The sequence below is a fragment of the Parasteatoda tepidariorum genome, chromosome 10, assembly GCF_043381705.1.
Source record: "Parasteatoda tepidariorum isolate YZ-2023 chromosome 10, CAS_Ptep_4.0, whole genome shotgun sequence".
NCBI lineage: Eukaryota > Metazoa > Arthropoda > Arachnida > Araneae > Theridiidae > Parasteatoda > Parasteatoda tepidariorum.
The window spans coordinates 21816220-21829622 of NC_092213.1; the positions used below are offsets into that span (position 1 = coordinate 21816220).

The 13403-nt window shown below is 28.2% G+C and overlaps 1 protein-coding gene across 4 annotated transcripts in view; it reads left to right on the top strand.

Annotated features, from left to right (window-relative positions):
* Nucleotides 1-13403, top strand: part of LOC107440500 (ankyrin repeat and death domain-containing protein 1A-like) — a 180376-nt gene that overhangs the window by 138109 nt on the left and 28864 nt on the right. For all 4 annotated transcript variants that reach the window (XM_071186468.1, XM_043052913.2, XM_071186469.1 and 1 more), the window contains 2 exons: nucleotides 10115-10219; nucleotides 13027-13125. In XM_071186468.1, the coding sequence (XP_071042569.1) occupies nucleotides 10115-10219; nucleotides 13027-13125 (204 nt within the window). The remainder of the gene's footprint in view (nucleotides 1-10114; nucleotides 10220-13026; nucleotides 13126-13403) is intronic.

Consider the following 13403-nt stretch of genomic DNA (forward strand, 5'->3'; position numbering starts at 1 on the left):
TAGAACAAAGCAGCGACATCTCTCTAGCCGTTGCGTGGTTTATTTTTGCACAATAAAGACTGTAACGTTCATATTTACCTGACGTCTTATCACAAACGCTCAGTGTTTTGAAACAAATAGATGCAATTTGAATTATGCATGAACTGCATGTAAATGCTCAGAGAAAAGTAAAATGCTAGGGTATTGATTCCCACCTTGTTTGTCTTTCTGTTGAGTATTTGCTTTGAAATAATTTCTCTCGTGGAAAATAAATTATATTACTCTGTTTAAAATTAGATTCAAGTTGAATCTCAGTTTCATTTCATTTTACATTTGAATAATTTGATTTTTTTTAGAATTCCAATTCAACATAATTTTTTATCACGAAAAGATTAAAATGAGGTACGCATTCTTGTAAAAACCTCATCTTTTCAAAAATACATAAAAAATTAAGTAATAAAAAGTTTATTTGAATTGCTTTGCATAAGGAGAGAGACATAATGTCGCGAAGATTCGTTCTTTTTTATATTACTATTCGTTGCGAAATGTGAAAACATTAAGATATATCCGTTTTGCATTTTTAGATTAAACATTTTTTTTTTATTCGTGGCATATTTTTAGATAAAACAGACTTTTTTTGAAAGCAAAATATATTCTTACAAAAGAATGCACTTGCTTAAACTAATATGTTTACAACTTCTTAATCTAGAACTAATTTATTCTATTTATGGCATGGTTATGCAGGGTTTAAAAAACTGGGACCAAAACTGAAGAAGAAAGTTACGAATGCTTGTAATTAAAATAATTTTTGAAATTTAAAGAAATAAATTTTTTTGCAATATCTCTGGTTTTGAATGCAGTAGAATCTAAATTATCCGAATTAATTAGCATCATACCAGCTCCGGATAATAAAAATAATCTAATTATACAACTGACATTATTTTTCAAAGCAAACCATCTTCTAAAACTGAAACTAATTCTGAAAATCAAAATTTTTCAAAATAGTGCTACGTGGTTTAATTTTAATATATAACTATTTCATAAATATCTTTTTCGTCAAAACGGTAAATTTTATTTTTTAAATTTTCTTGCTCTTTTTTTAAAGAAAAACCATTTCTATAAAGCAGCATCAACTCTAAATAGTTAGCTGATATCATCGATTTAAATTCGTTACCAAGCTTCAAAGGAATTTTTTCCCGATTACATTCACACTTCGATATTATATTTTCTTTCACAAACATTATGCTTTCACTTAGCAAAATTGGATTGTCAAATTATAATAATAATTAAAAGATGGATGAAATAATGAAAAATACAACTTTCATATCGATTAACATAAATAAAGCAAACAAATTCACTAAGAAAACGTTAATTTTTAAAATGATCAATTAATAATAGTCATGCATGTAAATAGTGTTTATTTTAAATGGAATAGATAATGACGAGATAGATAATTATTATTATTCATAGGAATAGATAATGACGAATAAAAAAAAATTATTTGTTTTTGCTGAGATCACCATAGAAGATACCAATGAAGGGTAGAAATTGTGTAGCATCAATTCGTAATAGCCATGCAATGTAAATAGCGTTTATTTTAAATGTATTATGTATAGGAATAGAAAATTATGAATACAAAATTATTTGTTTTTGCTGAGATCACCATAGGAGAGTAGCAATGTGGGGTAGCAATTGTGTAGCATCAATTCATAATAGCCATGCAATGTAAATAGTGTTTATTTTAAATGTATTATTGTATAGGAATAGAAAATTATGAATACAAAAGTATTTGTTTTTGCTGAGATCACCATAGGAGAGTACCAATGTGGGGTAGGAATTGTGTAACATCAATTCATAATAGCCATGCAATGTAAATATCGTTTATTTTAAATGTATTATGTATAGGAATAGAAAATTATGAATACAAAATTATTTGTTTTTGCTGAGATCACCATACGAGAGTACCAATATGGGGTAGAAATTGTGGAGTAGCTATGTGGAGTCAATGTGTATAGAGCAGGTCACTCAACAACTAAAAAATCCATAATGTCCGTAACATATTTGAAAAATTTTATGAATATAATATCGACGTCTTTGCATTATTTAATAAATTTCAAGCAGGCATTTGATAAAATTAATATACCTAAGTTGGTATCCATTTTAGTTGAGCTGAAAATACCTATCAAGATAATCAAACTAATAAAATTTACCCTCAAAGGGTCTAAAGCCGCTGTTGTCTTGCAGGATGATAGTTCAGATGCTCTTGATATTGATGTTAGTGTCAGACAGATGGGTTTATTATCACCATTACTTTTTACTATGGCACTTGAATTTATAATTCACCTACAGGATTTGAGAGGATTTATTATCACTAAAACAATTCAGCTTTGTGCTTTTGCAGATGAAATCGTCATTTTGATTAGAAGTAGATCTGCTTTAGTTTCCTTTACTAGTCATCTAATAAAAGCAGCAAATGAAGTAAGCATCGTCATTAATGAACAAAAAACAAAATTTATGGCGTGAGCAAAATTTACTATAGTATCTATATAAGTTCGATAATATAAGTTTGATAATCTTAGATTTACCGTCGATAACAATAAAATTTAGGGTAAATAACTATAAGATTTATGGTAGATAACTATGAGATTTACGGTAGATATCTATAAATTTAAAAGAGTTTCCACTTTTACCTACTTTATTTCAATTATCAGTGATGCTAACAATATGTAAGAGAGAATTAACTCCAGGATACAAAAATGTTTGTACTTATACCAATACTTCTTCAAGAACGAACTTCTTACTAAGGAAATCAAGTTAAAGATCTATCAAACAGTTATCAGGCTTATAGATATGTATGGCAGTAAAACTTGAACTGACAAATGAAGACGGACCTAATCTATTAGTCTTCAAAAGGAAAAACTTGAGCAAAATTTTTGAACCAATTAAAGTAAACAATACGCATTAGAGTTATTAATGGCACTGACAAGTTTATAAATTAACAAAATTAAAATAAAATATTTACGGGGAGAAAAAATTCTGGTAAAATTACCTTACTGTATAATAATGATATTTCTAGTAAAAAAGTAACTTAGTTTTGGTATTATAAAACCAAAATATACAGTACCGTTCATATGGTAACGGTTTATCAGAGGTATTATTCTCAAAATTCTTACTACCCCACATCTAGTAAAAATATAAAACTGAATAACTTTAATCGAATAAAGGATTTTTATGCTCTGCCCTAAAGTATCATGATAAAAGTACTACATTTTCCTAATTTTATCGCTTATTGAAAAATTAGATTAATTTTACCAAAATTATTTCTAAATTACTAAACTAAAAATTACCGTGCTTGCTGGCGTTCCCATAGAGCAAAAACACGTTAAATTTTACCTTATTTTGGTAGTTTTGACCATACTATTTTTATCTGTCAGTAAAAGTCTACTAATCTTTTAAAGTAACATACCTTGTATTATTCCTGAAAGCTTAATTCAATGTTGTATGTTTTTTGTATCTTTTTCGAAAACAAACGATACCGGCACCTTTTTTTTAAATAATTCTTCAAAAGAAATAGAAGATTGCATTAGATAGCCTCTACATCATTTTGTCAGTTGCTATTATGGCACTAGGCCCTATGAAACTAATAAAGTTCTTAGTGAACTGATACAGTGAGAAAAATTACATCAATGATTGTCTATGTCTAACAAAGTTCACTATGTCAGGTTGCCAATTTTGATGTAACTGATTTTTTCAAAAATATCTATGTCCTGATAACTACAGTTCTGAAAAAGTAGACTTAAGATAAAGAAAATACCCTTATTTATATTATATTATTTCTCATTGACTTATATTTTAAGCTTACTGCTATCTTGAACAGAAATAAATTTGCCTTTTTATGTTTGGTGATTTAATCTTAATTAAAAAAAAAACGAGCAATTTTTAATTTTAAATTTCACGTTTTATACACTGGGGAATATTTAATTTTTTAGTTTAAAATAAGAATAAGCTTTAATGGTGTATGAAATAAATAATATTTTAATACATTGAAACAGAGAAAAAAAACTCAGGTTTCAGAGTTTTAAAATTAGGGAAAGAATTTGATAAAAATAAATTGACAAATCCTATTGTTAAATACTCGTTATTTAGATCATTATTATATATACATTTATTAAATTTCATCGCTGTTTACATCATTACATTATTATTATCCTAACTATACAAATCTTTTATCCGGTTTTATTTTCTAGTTTCTTTTTTTTTAAACTAGTTTGCAAGTAAGGCTTAATAGGACAAGTTATGCTAACTTAGGAAACATTATTAATTCTAATTAATCCTACAATCGTGTCCTAAGTTGGGGAGGAAAAAAATTTAAATTTCTCTAAAATACCTTTGAATGGCGTGATTTGTCTTGGGAATGTCCCCTGACAGTAGGGTGGTTAGCTAAATTGAAGTTTAATTTATTAACACGATTTCATAATATATTTAAACACAACGTGCGTAATAAATACACTATTTTGACGCTAATGAAAAGAGAGGTATTTTGAAGTTTAATTAAGTTACCTAAAAGTAAAACGTTTTACGATTCTCTCAATTAATTTTGTTTAAATAAATTCAAAAGAGACGAGAAAAGTTTTAAACTTTCGTAAACGTGATTTTCGTAAATTGTGAATTCCTAAACTTTGTTTAGATAGATTTATCATTAATTTCTATTGCAATAAATAAAGTTTAAAGAATACAAAAAATTTAAGAACCAAACTTATTTTTTCCCAAATACTTTTAGGATTGTTAAGGGAGACATTAAAATACCGCAGACAACAAATCAAATTTAATATTTCATACAGTTAATATTAAAGACTACATTAATTCAAAAAAGACGTTTTATTATCATAAACCTTTAACCGATGTTAAAAGTTTTTGCTAGGAAATTTTCTGCAATGTTTACTCTTATGTCTGTTCGTGGATTAACTTAATTTTGTTCAGAAATAATTATATTTCATTGAAAATTACATAGAAATAGACTCAATAATAGATGACTGCAAATTTGTATTGTCATTAAGGAAACTTTAATTGCAATAGGGCTTGGAGCACTATAGTAATAAGTCACGCTTTTTTCCCAAAGGTGACATTTTTAAATCTCAAACTATTCCGTAATAGTTCCATATTCCATTTTACAATTTTTAGGAATTTCCAGTAGGCAGCACAATACTTAGAAATTTCTTACCTCACTGCTTACATACATTGAGAGAAAAAAGTATGGAAAGAAAATACACACCAGAAATTGCGAAAATTTATGGTGTTTCTGGCTCTATGGGAACACCAAAAAACTCGGTAATCTTTACCTAAGCACTTTGGTAATGATTTCGGTAAAATTAACAATAAAATATGGTTTAATATTATGAAATAAAATTTAGTAAATGCAATAATATTTTGTAATTTTATCATTATGCCTTAGAGCATTATACGAGTAACCTTTATTCGTTTAAATTTACTTTTCAATTTTATATTTTTACTAGATGTGGGCTAATAAGAACTACAACTTTGAGAACCAGACTTTCCTGTAAATCTTTATCATGTGAATGGAAAAATTAGCAAATGAACAGTTTAAATACTGTATATTTTGGTTTTTAATGTTGTCAGAATTATGTTTCTTTTTATTAATAAAAAAAAGACCAGAAATATCATATTAAACAGGATGGTAATTTTACCAAATTTTTGTTCCTTGTAATTAGTTTTAATATTATTTTGTAGAATTTCTAAAATTCTCGATGTCATTAATAAGTTTCATAAATGTGTTTAATTTATTCGTATGGAAGACAAACTCATTCTAAATTAAACTTATTAAATCAATATAAAATATTTAATCATAAAATGTACCACTACGCTAAATACTCAATTAAAAATATTTCGATAAATTGGAACAAGTATGCTGCTATGTTATTTATAAGTGTAAATAGTGTATTGTGTACAACTTGAAAAAGATTTTTTGTATGCTAATAAGAACTATAATTTTGAGAATCAGACTTTCCTGTAAACCTTTACCATATGAACAGAAAAATTACTAAATGGACGGTTCAAATACTGTATATTTTGATTATTAATACCAGAATCGTGGCTTATTTTTAATCAGAAATGTCATTACTCTACAGTAGGGATGGGCAAACTACGGCCCGCGGGCCAACTGTGGCCCGCCGGAAGATTTTATCCGGCCCGCGGATTGAATTTTTATTTGCCGATCAGAGGCAAATATAAACAATATACATCCACTTTCTTGTCGACTATGTTTAAAATTATTTTTGTTTTTTCTTTTTTAACAAAGTACTGGTGACATTTTTACTTTCTCTATTTTTGTTCTACAAAGCATAAATTAAAGGAAATAGTTAGCACAGACAGCTTCAATTGGTAAAATGTTGAAGGCAGAAGTTCTTTATAGAATAGCCGTAGATTGGCTCCAACTAGCATTTGTCTTTCTCGAGAAGCTGACTTATGGAATCTAATAAAGGTAAATTGTACTTCTCATTTGGCAGACTGCGCATTTTTACGCTCCAAAGAGCGGACAATCTAACAATCATCTGAAGCAGTTGTTTCTAAATATGCCAAAGTTTTACAAATCATTACCAGAAGCTAGTTTCCAAAATTTAATATTTCATGCCCAGAAAATCAGTACTATGTTTGCTTAATCTTATATATGTGAACAAGAGTTTTCAACTATGAACCTTAGAAAAAATCATTTCAGAAGTAGACTAACAGAAAAGCCTTGTTCCTTAAAATAAGCACATCTCACTTCGAACCTTAATATAAGGAACTTTAAAAAATGAAATCGCAATTTCCGTCATCTCACTAAATATTTAAATTAAAACTTGTATATCGCTTTTTTTTTTAAATTTTGAAGTTTTTACTTGGCCCACCAAGCATTTTTTTCCTTGATTTTTGGCCCTCGACAAAAAAGTTTGCCCATCCCTGCTCTACAGTATGATAATTTTACCATCAGATTTTTTTTCTTCGTGAGGAAATAGTGTTTTTCACCAGTAACATTCCTTTGAACGATTTGTAAACGTGGCTTATCGTCATCTAACCTCAAGCCCTTCCTTTACGTTTTAATGTAAAAAAATGATTCTAAATCTAAAAAAAAAAAAAAAATTCCTCACCCAAATAACTTATTCCACCATATATACGTAAGATCTATTCGGCAGTCTCATTAAGCGTAGGTACTTACAAAATAGCTCACTTTTTAGAAACTATTCCTATTTTTATTATTATACTACCACTTTGTTAGATCTTTTCCAGCGACCATATAAGTAAGTCCCGATGAGTACTTTTCCAGTCGTAGTTCATCATCATTTTCCAGAAAGTTAAATGATTCGCATACGAATTCTCAAAGGAACCTATCTCATTTCACACTTAAGCTCTCAAAGGTGCTTGAGTTTTCGATCAAAGAGTACGGTTAAAGTTACATTTTACTTTGCTGTTGTTCCACAGTTGAAAATTAATTAACATTCAAAGCACAACTAATTCATTACTGTCGTTAGATGATAATGGGATTTGCATAAAGAACAATTTTCATCATTCAACTAAAGGTAGTTACGGATGTTAATGAGAAATAATACTTTCACTGCTTCGTTCTCATGAAGCAAAATGCAAGGCTTTAAATTCAGTACCCATAAAGCGAGAAGAAAGATTTGAAACAATAAATGATCTAACTGAAACAAAATTGGTAAATATACATAATTGAAGAACTAAGGGGCAAAAATCCTAGTGATTTTGAGGAAAACAGCTTTATTTTGTCATGGAATTTCAACAAACTTAATAGAAAAGAGCAAAATACCATCCAAAACTAAATTAAGTAATATTATAAATTTTATTTACATTTCTACTCATTTGCAATATGCGGAGAAAAATATGTTTTAAATTTAGTTTCATTAAATAAATGCTATTAGTGTTCTAATTGAAACAAATTTGATAAATATTAATAAGAGAAGCGTTTTGGAGAGGGGGGGAATTCATGAATTTAAGGTACTCAGAACAAGAAAACATGGAGAAGAAATTAAGAGAGAAAATTTTTCAAAACTGAATTTTTTAAAGACTCGGCAAATGTACTAAATTTATACCAATGTTCGGAAGAACTACATTATTTTTGTAGTTTACAACAAAAAGAGCTACTTTGTTACAAATATAGTTAACTACAACTACTATTTTTAAAATGTAGTGGCAACAAACTTCCTTAGAAGTAACTACTTCACTACTTTAAGGAAACAAACTATGCTGCAGAACTTAATTTACACATATGTTCAAACTGGCTTACATTAAAAATAAGGGAATAATTAAGAGATATTCATTCGTGTTTACATGAGCTGGCTTGTTATTCCAAAAAAAAAATCGCATTGATTCATCTGATCTTCATTTTTTAATGTATTTTTGACAGCGAATATTTCATTTAAGAAATGAAAAATTATCAAATACTTGCAGTTTTTCATATTGTTTAATGATATTTTACTTCCCCTAAGAAATTAAATACATCGAAAGTACGTGTCTTTACCTTCAAATAACGTCAATGTTTCACGAGTGTGTATTAGGATATGAAAGTGAGACTAAAGTGATTAATTATCTATTTTTCGTAATGGCTAGTTTAAGTATTAATTATACGTGATTTTAAATACGTAATTTCTGTTAACGCTCAGCTACTGGGCCATTTTCAATGCATCCACTGACAAACCCACGAAGATTTGTAACCATCAAATACGAAAAATTAGTTGCGTTCGAACCATATTTCTTTTCTAATCTAACATTGAAAATAGTTGGCAGGGTTTTTTACTGTTTTTTTTAATCGCACTACTCGCTACACTACTGTTTTTATAAAAGTAGCATGCTACACTACGAACTGTGAAAAAAAGTAGAGACTACAGTAGTTTCACTGCTTGTAGTACACTACTTCCGACCATACTACTATTGGTTGCTAAGAACATCAACTTAAGAGGGCTTTCCTCTCCCAACCAAACTCAACTGTAGAAGGGGTGGAAAAAGGGAGAGAAAATTGTAAATATGCTTTTTATTCTTTTGTTTGTTTGGGTTTTTGGCACAAGATTATAGTCTTGGCTATATCGAGCCTCCAACTAGGTAGATATCTTTTAATTCCTTTAATTTTCACAAATAAACTGATGAGGGATTTTGGCATGATCTTTCAATGCGTCCAAAACACAAGACCGTCTCCTAATCAGAACTTGAGATATATAGGGTGATGTAATTTAGATTCTCTTTTAATTTTTTTGACTTAATTATGCCAATACAGTTTTACATTCAGTACTTTTAGAAAGGCAGTTAAAAAAGCACACATTTGCCTGTTTTTAAATTTTTGATTTAAACATCTTTGTTTTCGTGCAATTTGCGTCATTAGAAACATTCAAATCTGTTTTTATCAGTTTAAACTGTAAAAAAAATTAAATTAAAAAAAATCTAAACACTGACAAATCTGTAGTATTTAATTATTGATTCTAAACCACGAATCGAAGATTTTTATTGTTCTAAAATTTCGAGGAATTTCTCATGAAAGTCAATGAAAAAGATTATCAAGCTATATTTCTCTTTTTCTAATACATCGATCCCTTTATTTTTCACCTCTTTTGAAAGGGCGTCATCAAAAATTTAGGTAAAAAAAATATATCAAGAAAACAAAATATAGAAACTTAACCTAATATCCAAGATGGAGGGGATAGAGATGGATAGAGGCCTCTTAAGAAATTGACTGTAGTTATTAGGTTATTATCATACCCTACTTAGAAACAGGGGAAAAAATGAATAAATAAAAACAAAATTATTTCATATTGAGCTAACGTAATCGATTTCACCAATCAAGCATTTTAAAATTTCGAGAATAAATCTACTAAGGGTTTCAATTCTTATTTACTTTATTTTTAATTTTAAAAAATATTGTGGCTTTTATTTATTCTGCCGTTTTATGCAAAAAGGCAGAGGTTCCACTTTTCCCTGTTTTCGGTTTTTCTCTTTATTAGGTCTTCTGTAATTAAACACCGTATTAAAACATGTTCATCCAACTACAAGACATGTAAACAAGTCCAGAAATATTTTCATGATGATTAGCTGCATTAACAATATCGCCTAACTAACAATCATTTATTTGCAGCAAGGTCAATCGGTTCTCCATTGTGCTGCACAGAATAATCAAGAAGAAATTGTTAGTTTTCTCTTGGAAAATTCAGAAAGCCTTGAGCTGAATGCTGTTGATAAGGTGAGTAGCATTTGATATATGAAAATATGCAATAAGAGCATCACCTCTGCTATAATTTTTCTCTTGGTCTCAGCTTTCATTAAATTAAGGTGATAACATATCTCTAGCTTATTCATTACACATTGCATTTCCATCTAGTTAATAAATTTCACGACATCCGCTAAGCGAGATACAATTTAAAAACATTCCGACTATAACGTATATACAGTGGCTCCCAAAAGTGTTTGTACACTTATAACTTTCATTAAAACAGAGCTTTATTCATTAATTAAAATGAATATTTCAGAATGCTTTTTTAATAATAAGATCGTTAATATATTCTTAACAAAACAGCAAAGAATATTTAAGCTTATATTCATTCTGAAATATTCATTTTAATTAATAAAATCAAAATAAAAAATATTATTTTTATAAACCACGTTTTTGAAGTGGAATAATAATTAAGAAATAAAAATTTGAAAAACGAAAAACGTGGGCAGCATGAAATACGTAATAGTAATATTATATTACAGTGTGTATGAGAATATGTGTAATTGTCTGTCTGTAATTGTCTGTCTGTCTGTAATATCTGTAATTGTATCTGAATGTGGATGTGTATGTGGAATATGTTTGTGCATATGCATGTTTATGTGCATGCGTATGAGTAAGAAAATGTGTACATGTATGTACTGTTATGTATTTCATGCGCCCCACGCTTTTCGTTTTTCAAATTTTTATTTTTTAATTATTATTCTCCACTACAAAAACGTGGTTTTTAATTCTTTTTTTTTCTTTTCTTTTTTTTTTGTACTCACTTCTAAAATCTCAATTTTTTCACTCACTGTACACAAAACTTTTCAACTGGCATGCGACACTAATTTGAAATAATCGAATAGGCAACAAAAGACAATCACAAAAATATTAATTTTTCTTTAATTTTAATTTTATTTTACTTTGTATGTCTTCTTTCTCTTCATTTTCATGCATAGAAGTGAACTATGTGCCAAATTTGAAGTCTGTAGCTAGTCGGGAAGTTAGTTTAAAATCGATTACAAAATCCCACCCGAATACACGAAGTCAAGTTAATATAAACGTGGTAAAATAGAGCAATAATTTGATTGTTTAATAAGATCTTTAATATATTCTTAACGAAACAGCATGGAATATTTTTAAAAAACAAAGCAAAAATTTATATCCATCCTTAATTAATGAACAGAGCAATATTTTATTGAAAGTCATAAGTGTACGAATACTTTCGGGAGCCACTGTATGTACATAAAAATCGGATACTATTTCGTTTCCGGGAGCCATAAAATACCTATTACTTTAATTAATTATGCATCACTGGCGTCAATACTACATAGTTTACGGTTATTTATGGTCTCTGGAAACGGAATATGACCAAAATAGAGTGGTTAAAAAAATAATGCTCACCCTGTGAGTAAAAATGTTTTTCAGTCACGTAAGCTAATTATGCATGACTTTAAAGCTGCCAAATCTCTATGTTTTCTAAGAGAAGTTTTTCAAATAGACATATTTAAAGGAGTAGCAACATTTGTGCCTAATAATATTTCATTCTTGATAATATATTTATAAATATTCTAGATATCTATAAATGATTCATTATTGATTAAATAAATTAAATAAATATTATTTGAACAAAACTGTCGTTCAGGTTGAATAAAATGAGCTAAAAACAATTAAGTTGGTTTGGTATACCATTTAAAAAAGTTGTATTTTTAAAATTTAATTTATCAAGAATTATTTGACCAATTTCGCTTTGCCATGTAAAATTACACTTTATAAAATTATGAAAAAATTTCTATTTAATAATAATTCTATTTCATTTAATAATAATTCAAAACTTTTTCAATTATTATTAAATAAAATAATAAATATTTACTAAAAGTTATATAGTTTGTATTAAGGAAGGGTTATATAGTTTATATTCTTTGCTTGGAATTATCTTTGTATAAAGAAATTTTGTAATTGCGTGCAAAAGTTCAAAAACTTTTCAATCCGTTTAAAAAGTTTGAGACATGGCGAAACACGAAAAAGTTTCCAAACCTTGAAACCCTCTTCCAGTCAAATTATTGGGACCATGTTTCCCAGATTGCCACTACATTCTGGGGATCAGAAATCTGTATCAATTGAAAGTAAAGTATGTTCATTCAGTGAAAGAACAATTTTGTGTCTGATTTTGCAATTTAAAATATCGCATGCCACTTACTAATTAGCGTACTTGAGGTCATCCTCTCTAATCATTAAGATCGAGTCCAAGAAAGTGAAAATCCGATCATTGGCTCAATACTTAATCAAGTCCATTTTTTATGTGCACTATATAGATGATTCAATTATGTAAAATTAAAAAAACTTAACAGTGATATTTTCTTTAATAATGACACTGCAAAAGTTTTAAACTAAATTTACTATTCAAGATCTGTATACAACTTTAGAATCTTAGCAGTCTAAGTAAGATTGAGTCCTAGAACGTCCTAGTACTAGTAGTTCTACATCTCAAGAGATTACAATAGATCAATAATACTCAATAGATACATTAAATCAATAATACTCAATGGATACATTAGATCAAAAATTATTCAGAGTAATCCGGGTATTTTTTTTTTTTTTTTTTGGTTTTTTGCACAGTGGACAACAATGCAGGGGAAACTAGTGTATTTTTATGACTCATTGCTTTTGATGAACAAATAATAAGAGTTTATTTTAGAAAAAATAAACAAGAAGTATCGTTTTTTTTGCATAATTTATTATTAAGGGCATATTATAGTTATATTTCCAAAAAAAAAATTTTATGTTTTCATTTTTAGAACGGTATGAGTGCCGTCCATATGTCTGTATTAAACAACTGCATGCCCATTGTAGAGATACTAATACAAGCCGGAGCAGAAATTTCTATCAAAGACAAAGTAAGTCCTTCGAAGATACTGTTTTATAACTACAACATTATTGAAAAACAGAGTGATTGCTCTATAAAAAAATGTAAATTTTATTACAAGCCTTGTAATAAAATTCCATTTTATTTTTCAATTCATAAAATGGAAAAGTCTAACCTGCAAGTCTACTAAATATGCTATTTTTTATAACTGGTGTTGATGACAGTTATTAATGACTATAAGGTTACGATTTATTTACCTTTAAAAAGTAAACATTATTCTCTAACTATGAAAATATCGTAAACTGTCAA